At 30.6% G+C, this 13,323-nt stretch overlaps 1 protein-coding gene across 1 annotated transcript; it reads right to left on the bottom strand.

Annotated features, from left to right (window-relative positions):
• Positions 1-6,188: 6,188 nt before the first annotated feature.
• LOC121247681 lies at positions 6,189-8,319 on the bottom strand. The gene is made up of 3 exons (XM_041146086.1): positions 7,951-8,319; positions 7,046-7,174; positions 6,189-6,497 (listed from the first exon to the last, which is right to left on the bottom strand). The coding sequence occupies exons 1-3, from the start codon at positions 8,269-8,271 to the stop codon at positions 6,321-6,323; spliced, it is 627 nt and encodes a 208-aa protein (XP_041002020.1). The 5' UTR covers positions 8,272-8,319; the 3' UTR covers positions 6,189-6,320.
• Between the last annotated feature and the right edge of the window lie 5,004 nt (positions 8,320-13,323).

A 13,323-nucleotide genomic window follows, 5' to 3' on the forward strand; every position in this document is an offset into this window, starting at 1 on the left:
TCCAACTAGCATCGTTGTATGCTTCTAATATAGTGGGATTCCTAGAATAATGGATACCATGTTTTTTTTATTCCTCTCAAATATTTAAGAATTATGTCCAATACCTTCCAATGAGAATCATCAAGCCTACTAATATATCTGCTAAGTCTACTCACACGATATGAAATATCAAGTCTATTAGAATTAGCAATATACAACAGCGTACCAATAATCTAGAAATATCTCAATTGTGACTCAGGATCTCCAAGATTTTTACTTAAATGCAAACAATAATTTTTTCAATATAATGAGATTGATTTATGCTAATACCATCACAAGATTTCATTAACTTAATACCAATAATTATATGTACCTCTCCCATGTCTTTCATGTCAAAGTTCTTTGATAGAAAATTTTTAGCATCAAGAACAATATCTATATTAGTACCATAGATGAGAATATCATCAATGTAATGACAGCATTACACATGCACCATCAACTATCTTAGTATATAAACACTTATCATACTCATTTATCAAACTTTTGGTGTTATTGTTTAGGGGTTTGTTTTAAACCATAAAGAGATTTAATAAGTCTACAAGTTTTTCTTTCCTATCCTGGAACCACAAAACCCTCTAATTGATCCATGTATGTCTCTTCTTTTATATCACCATTAAGAAAGGCAGTCTTTACGTCCATTTGGATCTCAAGTTTATGGATCGCAGCTAGAGCAATTAAAACACGAATTGTGGTTATTCTAGCACATGAGAATATGTATCAAAATAATCGATACCCTCTCTTTGCATAAAATCCTTTGCAACCAACCTAGCTTCAAATTTATCAATAGTATCATCATATCTCAATTTCTTTTTAAAAAGCTACTTACATCAAGGAAGAAGATCACATAAGTTCCAAGTACACTTTGTCTTAAGAGATTCCATCTCATTATTTACCGCTTCTTTCCAAAAAGTAGAATCAATGGAAAACATGACATCCTTTAAAGTCAAAGGGTTTTCCTCCAACATAATAAGTATAAAAATTATATCTAAAGTCTTTTTCCTTTCTCACTAGTTTTTCCCTTTCAAGTTCATTTTCTAATCTAGATGAACTCTCTCAATATTAGATAAAATGATAGATTGACTACTGGTAGAAGGAAAACTTAATGTAAGTAAAGATCTTTCTACTTTATTTTTGAATGGGAATAGATTTTCAAAGAATGTTGCATCCTTAAACTCTGTGATAGTGTTAGGATCAATACCTTGGATTTCTAATTTGATAATTAAAAACTTATATGCAGAACTATGTCTAGCATACCCAATTAATATTGCATCTACTGTGTTGAGACTTAGTTTCATTTTCTTAATTTTTGGGACATTAAGTTTCGCAAGACAACCTCAAACTCTAAAGAAATTAATATTTGGCATTCTATTTTTTCAGAGGTCAAACGGAGTCTTGTCAGATTCCTTAAATAGTAATGTATTCAAGATTTAAGTATTGCTTCACCCCCACCATTGCTCAGGTAAGTCGGAACTAGAGAGCATGCATTTGAGCATATATACGAAGGTTTCATTTTTTCTTTCAACAACACCATTGGATTGAGGAGAATATGGAGCGGTTTCCTCATATATAATATCATTCTCCTCACAATATTGAACCAATTTATTAAAGAAATATTCACCTCCTCTACAGACCTTATAATTTTAATTTTTCTCTCCAATTAATTTTCAACTTCATATTTATAGATGCAAATTTATTAACAAATTCATCTTTTGCTTTCATGAAGTAAACATAATAAAATTTGGACATATCATCTATAAAAGTAATGAACTATTTATTACGACCTTTTGAAGAGACATCATTTAAATAGCAACCATCACTCTGAATTAATTCAATTAGTGATGAATTTCTTACAATTATATTTAAATTGTTTTCTCGGTTGTTTAGATTGAACACATATTAAACATTTTTATCCAAATCAACAGGAACTTTAGAAATAATCTCTAAATTCATCATTCTTTTAACATTATGATAATTAACATGGCCAAATCTAGCATACCATATTGAAGAGGAACTTATAGAAAAAGCAAATTTATTATTAGAATTAAATTTGTCTACTACATTGTTTTGAACATTTATTACAAACAAATCATCGTGCACATAACATTTCCCCACAAATAACCCATATTTAGTTGAGTAATGCTACTCATCATCCCAACTTCCATCATCCTTTGATGTGGCATTATGTGATTGGAAATTATTTATTACATTTCATTTATAAACCTATCATCTAATGCTACATTATGGATGATGGGAGGATGATGAGAGTTGAGATAATAAATAGATTTTTTCTATTTAGTTACAATAACTTTATTAGATTGAAATAACAATGTGTAGCCTGCCCCACTAAGTAAAGATTCACTAATTAGGTTCTACCTCGCCTTGACACATAAAATATTTCTTCTTATGGAAGAGTGTTTTCAAACGTTAGTTTGAGTTTAAATTTTCCTACTCCAAATACTTGTGCAGAAGTTGAGTTACCCATTGTCACTTTTATGCCGGTTGTATCCGTTCACCGATTTCAACGAAATCGATTCCGGAAAGCACCATATGAGCTTACGTGCATAAATCCATATGCAATATCAGAAAAATAGTGACATGCCAGGTGAATGATGTCATGCCTAATGATTTGCTTGGAAATGATCATAGGAGGAATATAAACAAAATAAAAAATGAATACATACTATAATGAACCATCATGTATCTACTGTGAGGCTGATAATGTGCAGAATAAATCTTGATTCAAGCTCGTGTGCGTTCATTGAGATGGATATAAGCATTTTTCTCTTGTAATTAACACACTCACGTTACTTATAAAAAGAAATCTTGATTCAAGCTTTAAAAACATTCTCTTTTTAAGGTTTCAAGCCAATAAAGTTTGCTTCCTAATTTCTTTAGAGGTTTCAAGGTGTTTGCTTTTGATGTTTGTTATGGAAAACCAAACTGTTGTTTACGTGCTTTCTAGTTTCTATTGTACTGTGTATCTGCTTTTGTGAGTTTTGAAATGAGTTTGTTTCTGGTTTTTTCATGTATATTGATATTGATTGGCATCATTAATTCTCTTGGTTGGGCAGATTGATGAGCATGTACAGAGGGAGATGGTGAATCACAGGTCCTTGAGGCATCCAAATATAATATCTTAAGGAGGTATATTATATATTACTGTTGACATTCTTTATGGAATACTATATATTCATTTCACAATACCTGATTGCATCCGACTAGGCTAACTCGGGCAGACTTCAGGCCCGAATTTGAAATTTGGGTTCCGATTTGGATATACCCAAGTTCTCGGTCTAGAACTCGAATAAACAGTGGTAGTTCCAACCACTACAGATTGAACCGATTAGATACAAATAATTAATTAGATCTCGTTTGGTTACACAAATAAGATGAGAAATATATAAATAGTAGTGAAATTGTTTGAGTTAAGATTTTTATGGAGTTTTGATATATGAGAAAAAAAAAGTTGAATAAAAATATTATAAAGTTCAAATATTTTTAAAATATAATTTTTAAATATAAATTTTATTTTGAAATTTAAAAAAATTGAATTATTTTTTATGTTTTATTTGAAAGTTTGAAAAAGTTGTAATGATTAGATAAAAAAGTTGAAAACTTAAAATTTAAAAGTATTTGTATTTGAATAGTGTTTGAATGTTGAGATGAGATTAGATGGTCTGTGAAACCAAACGGGACTTTAAGCTCAACTCTTAATTCTATTTTCTTATAATATAATTTCGAATTTAGATAATTCATATAACTTAGAGAAGTGTTACAACCATAAAGAGATCTCACAAAAGTAATCCTACAGACTGACGTGTTTTGATGTACTACGTTAGATTATAAATCTATTTTTATTATAAAGTAGATCTAGCGTATCACATCAAGTCATATCAGTTTATAAATTTAATTTCTTTGTGGTTAAAATATATTTTTTTAATTTATTATTACCGTTGTTGGTAGTTGTTGAGTTGTCGAAGGAAGAGCGGATGAGGAATATGCAAGTTGTTTAAAAGATAGTGATGATGGCATTTGTAGCATGGAAAATGCTATTTTTATTTATAATTTTTATTCATATAACTATATGGACTGACGTGTCAATTATGATACATTAGAAAATATTAAATTTGAAATTTAAAAATTAAATTTAAAAAAATATGATAAAATAAATTTTATACTTAAAATTATAAATATATGTAGCGGTATTCTTATAGCATTGACACATAAATCTAGACTGGACAGGAAAGTTTGGAACTGACACACGTGACCTCGTAGAGTAATAAGAGGATTATTTATCCCAAGAAGGGGAATACCTCAACATTAAATAAAGAAGTATGATCTCAACAAACATTTAGATAGAGAGTTGAGATGAGATGAATTGAGATAAAATTTAAATATTGAATAAAATCTTGTTAGAATATTATTTATTAATATTATTATTGTTTTAAGATTTAAAAAAGTTTAATTATTTATTATATTTTGTATAGAAATTTGAAAATGTTATAATGATTAAATGAGATGAATTGAGAGACTTTTTGTACCCAAACCGGGCCTAAAAGCTTAGAAATTGATTCAAATTCATTTGCTCGTATTTGCTTAGCTCATTTATATTCCGACTTAAACTTCGGAGGCATTTTCCAAACTTGTGACTTAAACCTCTCGTATTATTTGTTAACATGATGTTTTAATAAAACAATTTATCTTGTATTACCCGTTATCTAAAATGGATCATGTCAAGTTTATGGGATTCACCTATCTAATTAAATTGGTCGAATTCATATTAAACTATATGATCGCACATCCACAATTTGACACTGCATAAACCCGATTCACAGACACCAAGTGTCATTCCGAGCTTTCTTCAGGTGATGTCATTTCAAATGAAGATCTCAAGAAACTCCCATAATCACAAAGATTTACTTATATTAAAAGTTGATATGAGATAAAATGTGATAAAAGTTAAACGTTGAATAAAATCTTATTAGAATATTATATTTTAATATTATTTTTATTTTGAATTTGAAAATATTATATTTTGTATGGAAGTTTAAAAAAATTATAATGATTAGATAAGATAAGATGAAATAAAATGAGTTGAAACACTTCTTAACAACCTCTAAGATGACTATTTTGGTTATGTGAGCTTGCTTAGCTCACAAGTTACAGCATCGCATTTGTAATGCGATGTTCATCGGTTCGATTCCAATAGCAGGATGAAAAAAAAGATATACAAGCAATAATCTAAATGCTAATATAAAGAACACAACAAATGAGTGACGTCCTCACTTAATTAATAAAATGGTTGAAATATAAAAGAAACAATATATTCATCATTCATTTTCTCATTATCCTCTTATTATCTCATGATGTGACATCAGATGATAGATTCACAAGTGAAATATAATAAATAGTCCTAAATCATCTAATGTCACATCATAGAATGATGAGAGGATAATGACATTACTCAATACAAAAACATGTATACAGAATGCCTACCTCAATCTTGCGCGAGTTAATCATCCTCGGACGGGTGACGAGGATTGAAGAAATTTTCAAAATTGTTATAATTATAAATTTTGATCTTCTTGTTCTTCAAAAGAGGATTAAGGAAAGTTGAAAATGGTTATTTTTACAAAACTGGAAGCATATGTATTATAATCTCGAGAAAGAGTCCATTTATTAGGATTTTTATGAACGAAGTCTATAGATTCATGTCAGCTTTTGGGTTGAACTCTCATCTTTTTGTTGTCTATAATTGATTCAACACCCACTGTCTATAATAACTGGTACACAGACAAGCACAGCCCAGCATATGCTTGCAAACATGTAACAGTGGATTGACTCTACAGATCCATTTGGAGCTTCAGAATATTTGCATATTTTGAACCAATTAATCATTAATTCTCCGGATGCATCTCTCCATATTACATCCCCAGGATTCTTTAATGTTCTTGAAGAGTCTTTTCTTGAAATACCAGTTATTATTTACAAATGTTAATAGTTGCAAGAGTCATTTATGCCCAATACAGTAACATAATCTGATACATAAAATCTAAAATCCCATTGAAAGAAGATGAAATTTCCTGTATGGACCAAACGATGATGCTTAACAGTGGAACCAAGAAGCAGATCGAAGAATATAACCGGTATCTTGAACAGGGTTATGGGTAAGTGAGATGCAAGAAACAAAGAAGGAGACGAAGGTGCTGCAATTAGAAACTACAAACTTACTAAAAAGAGCATTAATCAACTAAGATTTCCATACCAGGATTATCATTCAACTACAACTCTTCTTTCAAATTGTCATTCTCAGTGGGACTTGTATTATCCACCTTGTTTTTCTCATTTTGAAGATTTGCAAGAACTTCCTCTAATGGAGGATCTCCAGGCCTTCGAAAAACTTGATCTCCAATCTTGATCTCATACGCCTCTGGTTGGCTCAACACAAAATCCTTCATCTGGGAAATTAGAAAAGAAGCATCAAGAACGCAAGTATCAGAAACCAAATATAGAAAATTATTATTATCAAACAAAAAGGATATACTATGAAATTTTAAGAAAAGCAAGTCAATATTCTAGCTAAAAACACCTATGCAACAGTCAAGGCTGGATTTATGTGTAGTTCCTAAACTCTGCAATCTTTTAATCATGGTCAATACAAGGAAAATTTTCCATGTTAATGATACCGATCACTTGTTGATTGATGATTTACAGAAACACAGAGAAAAATCTTATTTTAGATTGACATTCACCATCCAGAGTTTATAGGAGAGACGATTATGCTTCTTGTAAGAGCAAAAAGAATTGCTGTCTTCCTCAAGCACATCTAATGATGACCAAGCTCTTCAGCAGATATAGTTGCAAAAATCTCAGCAGTAAATGGATCTTAACCACTTTGGACTTGGTACATCTAAAACTTATGAGCCAGCTTTTCAGCAGATTTAGTTATAAAACCCCAGAAGTAAATGGATTTTAACCTCCTTCGACTTGGAGATCTAATGCATACCTCAGCTGTATCTTGGCCTCTTTCTAAGGTGAACATGATTGTGGTCAGATCAACACCCATGAACTTTGCCTCGATAGCTCCAGTTCTCAGGACTTTCGTCCATTTCATAGCAGTTTCAGCCACCATATCCTGGAGAAAACAAAAGCAGAACACCATTAAATAAATTCACATTCAGTTGAATCCATACCAAAAGTCTACCTCTATTATAGCATGGCAAACAAAACGATTTCAAATTAAAAATTAAACATTCTTTTTGTTCCTTTTTCTGCAAACTAAAAAGCCATCACTTCAGTACAAGATGGCATCTTAAACAAAGATCAGCATACAAGAACAGGAAAACATATGAAGATAGCAATAAGGGGACCAAAATTAGACTTCTGCAGGTTTCCAATTTGGGCAGCATGAAGCTTTCAAAACTTTTTCTAATTAGTCTCGCAACCGGCAAAATGTTCAGGATAGATAAGGAATGGTAACACATCAACCTTTTCATCCTTTTAGGAAATAAAACAATTTCCCACTTCAAATTTAATAACTCGAACAGTAAACCCCTCCCAATAACAAAAATCCAAACTTTATTTTCGAGGTAATCCCAAATCCAGACCCTGTATCTATTACCCTATAAATTCCCGCATGATTAATAGAACAACAAATATAAATCCGATTCCATGCTCAAAAACTGAGTTTACTAATTAGCTCAAACGATAAAATTGCGCGGGCCATACATTCGAACACTCATTCTTTCAATAGTCACTTAAAATCTCTGCTCCTTTATATTATCAAACAATATTGATATAATCCTCGTCACAGAAACCAAAAGTCAAAACCCAGAAATAATTATTCATGAAATGAGGAACCCAGTTCACACTTAAGCATCAATTCGATCAAGAACCAAGAAGTTTCATTACCCGAGACCGGCGAACGCCGAGTCGGAGTTTAACAAACCCCATAGTAGGTCCGGACTGCCGCTTCATCATCTCAGCCTGGATCTCCGTCACCGACATCTCCGACAAATCGGACGGCCGGATACCGGACTCTTGAGGGGGCGTGGATTTCTTGCCCCATTGCTTCCAGGCGTCGTCCTCCTCATCATCGACGACGTCGTCGAGTTCGTCCGGGATGTGGACCGTTCGCTTCGCAGCATCGGTAACGCGGACGAATTCGGTATTTCGGGAAATAATGTAGGGTACAATAAGGAGGGCGAGAAGAATGGTTTCGTGGTTTCGCATGGCTTTTTCGGTTTTTGCAAAGGGACTGAATTTTTGAGACGTGAAGGGGGTAGTTTGGGCAATATAAATAGGTTATGAAGTGGGGGTGGAGTGTTTAAACTGCGCACTAGAGGTTCATGTTAGAACCTACCACGTATGACATGTGATTTTCCTAATCATGTGAAATTTCATGTGCCTTCTTTGCGTGGGCATCTTGACTTTATTGATATAAGATTTTATTTCCATATTTTAATAATAATAAAAAAATAACGAGTATGTGAACCAACTTGCACGACCGTGGAGTTTGGATATTTTATACCAAAATAAATACTCTCACTAAAATAAAAAAATTTTCTTATCAGTTACTATTTATTATCTCACACTCAATATGTTATAAAAAAAATATAAGTATAAAGTGTGAAAATAAATATTATAGTGACTGGTGTATAAAATTCCTCTATTAAAATATTAATTTCGAAAACGAATTTCTCAAAACTTCTAAAAATAATTCCTTCCAAAAGTTTTTTAGGTAAATTTATTTTGATCCAAATCTATTTTTATTATCTTGCATTACTATTTTTCATTTATTGCTAAAAAATAAATGAAGTGTTATTTATTAGTTTTTAATATAGACAGGATATGAGTAGTTATAAGAAATTGGCTTTGTCCATGGAAGATGAACAAATATGGGTTGGAAGCATTATTTCTTAGTACTGTAATGAAGCAAAAATACTATTACGATCGATTATGAAAATGAATTTATTTGTTGTAATTGAGAAAAATCTGAAAAATGGTCATTTATTAGATTGTGAGGCCATTAAGTAACTTCATAAAGGCCTTTTAAGTTTGAGAGAATCCATAGTAAAAATCAATAATTAGGATTAATTCGATAGGTCATAAGGGATAAAACCCAGAAGGTTTCACTCATATAAAGTCTTGGGTTTGGGTGGATTTAGGCTTCGTTTGGAACTTTAACTTATCTTAATTCATCTTAACTCATCATTATAACTTTTTCAAATTTCAATACAAAATATAATAAACAATTCAACTTTTTTAAATTCTAAAATAATATTAATATTAAAAAATAATATTCTAATAATATTTTATCATCTTAATTCAACTCAGTTCAGCATCTAAACGCACTCTTAGTGTCTACTTTTTCAAACAACTAAAATACGAGAGGAGAGTGTGTTTGGATGTTGAAGTGAATTGAGTTGAGTTGAGTTGAGATGATAAAATATTATTAGAATATTATTTTTTAATATTATTATTATTTTGAGATTTGAAAAAATTGAATTGTTTATTATATTTTGTGTTGAAATTTAAAAAAATTATAATAATGAGTTGAGATAAGTTAAAAGTAGTTGAAGATCCAATCAAAGCCTTAATATTATATGTGAAAGAACCCGCGTGCCAATCACATTTCTTAATGGATCCGGTTTCTTGAGTTTTTAACAAACCATTTTTTCTTCAAGTTTTTTTAAAGTATTGTTAAGAATTTTATATATGATTAATATTTAAAATGTAAAAACTACAGTTTTATTCCTTTTAATTCAAATAAAAGTTTTCCAACTTTATGAATAAATATTTTCTATCGGAAATAATTGACATACCAAACATAGTTTTTTTTTTTTTTTTTTTTTTAAGAAAGGCAGGCAAAACGTTTTTGAACGGTTAAGAATACTTAAGAAGTGTTGATAATGTTTGTGAATAGTAGTGAAAAAATAATAAAAAATTAATAATAGAATATTGAATAGTAATAAAAAGTAGGTGAAAAGTAATAAATAGTAGAAAAAGTAGGTAAAAGTAATAAATGGTTTCGTTTGCTTCCTAAATTCATCTCAATTCATCTCAACTCATCATTACAACTTTTTCAAATTCCAATACAAAATATAATAAACAATTTAACTTTTTCAAATCTCAAAATAATAATAATATTAAAAAATAATATTCTAACAATATTTTATCATCTAAACTCAACTCAGTTCAACATCCAAACGCAAAAAAATAATAATGAGGGTGCGTTTGGTTACCAAACTTACCTCAACTCATCATTACAACTTTTTCAAATTTCAACACAAAATATAATAAACAATTCAATTTTTTCAAATTTTAAAATGATAATAATATTAAAAAATAATATTCTAGCAATATTTTATCATCACAACTCAACTCAACTCAACTCACTTTAACAGAGAGTGTTTGAGAGTAGTTGAGATACTTTTGGTTGCCAAAAAAGGCATTGAGTAAGAATTCTAAATTTATTAATTACTTGAAAGTATTAAAACGTTTTCTATTTTATTTTATTTTATTTTTATCTAAATTAGAAGATTCCACTCAATAAAATACTTACATGTGTGGTTTATATGTAGCGGTAAATATTATGGGACCCATATATTTAGCTCTTTTTATTTTGAATTATCCAATTAAAATAGATAATTAAAGAGTATCTCAATTTTATATTAAGCATATCCTAATCTTGTTCAAGAAAAGTGAAGAACCATCACAACATGATCAAGGAATTCTTGGAAAAAACTTCATTTCCTCCTTATTCCTCCATATTCATATCCTAATAACTCCAGACAATTAAATATATATATATATATATATATATATATGTAGAAATATATAAAGGAGTAGACAAAAATGAAGTAAGATACAAAATCTACCAGTGAAACAATTTACTAATCTCATGTTTCAGTTTGGCGTTATCTTAGTAACTAGGGAAGCATTATAATGTCCTCATTAAATAGTTATTCCCTCTAAAAAACTCAAGTAGTGGTTTTATTGTTAATTTTTTTAAGAGAAGTACTGTTACAGTCACAAACAGATTACAGAAAAGTAAATTCATAGACTGATATGGTTGTATATGATATATTGGATTTACTTTATAATAAAAGTAGTTTTACAATTTAACTTACCACATCAAACTACGTCAATTTTTAAATTTACTTTTGTGGAAAATAGGAAGTATACAAGAGAAAATAGCCAAATATAAACTAGAAACTAGTAGAAGCTAAAAGAAAATCATGAAAATTGTCCTCATTCAAAATAAGAATATTTGCCCAAAGAAAAAGTATGAAAAAAAAAAAAAAACTCTCTAATTCCTCCTAGCAATGTTCTCTATCTTTAAAGTACCGCTCATTTCTTTTCACCCATAAACATTATATTATATATAAATGAATCATATTTCAAATAGCAGCAATATCCAACAAGCCAAAAAATTCATCACCTTGTTAGGCATTTACCCAAGCAATATATGTCCTACAAAAAATCTCATCCCAAATCGTCTTTAGTCACCTCACAATTAAGAAATAAATAGTTAACAGATTCATCATATTTCTTACACATGAGATACCATTATACAAAAATAAGACCACGCTTTATCAAATTATCCGCTGTCAAGATTTTTCCAAGAGATGCCAACCAATTGAAAATACAAAAGCAACCTTGCTTGGCACCCTGGATTTCCAAATGCACTTCCAAAGAAATTAACTAACACGATGGCAAGTCAGCGTCTTACAGAATGAACTAACAGAGAATCTAAAATTTCTAGTATGATTCCATAATAAACTATTGATACTCAACAAATAATGCTTCCAAATATAAAAGCAGGTTTAAAAGCAAATGGAGTTTCCAAGATCATCTCCACATAAACAACTTTGTTAACACAATCAATTAAGCAAAAGACCAAATGGAAAGCAATAGAAAAAGGAATTTATATAGACATAGTTTTCTTGTTGAATGAGTTTAGAGTTGTTTATTGCAATAATAGGATGGATTATGTGCATTGAATTTATACAAAATATAGGATGAATTTGTGATTTGTCATTAGAAGTGAGGGACTATAATAACTCTAGAAACATTATTTCCAATTATCATGAAAACAATATTTACAATTTTTAGTCCTTGGAAAATGGGTTGATGAACAAAAGCAATTAGCACTAAAAAAATAGTTTTAAAACTTGAGAACCGAAGATATAATTGTTAAGAAAATAAACACTAGGGATAGAGGGTTAGGGTTTCCTCAACCATCGAGTTGTTGGTCGCGGGGTGCATCTGCTTGTGTCAAACCAATCAAGATATTAACACTTAAACTCAAACAAATATTCATTCTCAGATTATAGCACCAGTAAGAAAAATAAATCCTTCACTATATTTATCATCCTTTTCATTTCAAGACTCTTAGGCTAAGAGATCATTGATTATTTCAAGGTCCTATTGTGCTGTGAGTCTACAACAGGTCAAGAATAAGAGATCCTTTCAAAACCAATAGTAAATCATGAATGAAAATATAGAGACAGATTCTTACTAAACATCACAGCAGCCAACAACATTCAAAAATGGTGAAGAAAACCCCATTCCTTGTAACCCTAGTTGCAGAAATTAGCCTTGAATCATCCTGTAAAAGATGATTCCAAGACTATAAAAATCCTAACAGAGCAATTTTGTAACAAAAACAAAAAGAAATGAATAACACTAAAAATAATGCAAAACGATCCCACTCATCCTCACCCCTCGACTCCTTTTATCCCCTCTTCCCTTCATCATCTCTCTTTCTCTCTCTTCTAACCGTCATTTTTCCCTTTCTCCATTCCATCATCTGGAAGAGCACATTTTTCTCAAGATTTCCCTAATAACCCTTCGGCTTCTTCCCTTCGATAAGTGCAAAAAGTGGTAGAAGGTTCTCGTGCAATGAGGCTTGGCTGGGAGTTAGGCTTCTCGATGGAATTGGGCTTCAAATGTAAAGTTGGGCTTTCAACACCTACGTATTTAAACCATTTGTTAGCCCATGAAGAAAAGTAAACAAATATTGAAATATAACTCATAAACTAACTCATAAACTTATAGCCCATGAGACAAGGTCTATTTTCTCAGAGTATAACTCTCATTCACCGTTGCTTCAATCATTCTACTCAATGCATCCATGATAAGAACAAAAATAAAAGGGTACAAAGGACTCTGCTATCTCAAACCATGAGAACTAATGAAAAAAACCAGCTAGGAACCATTCACCAAAATTGAAAACCTAACCATCAAAGTGCAATACCTAATCCACAAACAGCACTTCTC

The sequence above is a fragment of the Juglans microcarpa x Juglans regia genome, chromosome 1S (assembly GCF_004785595.1).
Source record: "Juglans microcarpa x Juglans regia isolate MS1-56 chromosome 1S, Jm3101_v1.0, whole genome shotgun sequence".
Classification (NCBI taxonomy): Eukaryota; Viridiplantae; Streptophyta; class Magnoliopsida; order Fagales; family Juglandaceae; genus Juglans; species Juglans microcarpa x Juglans regia.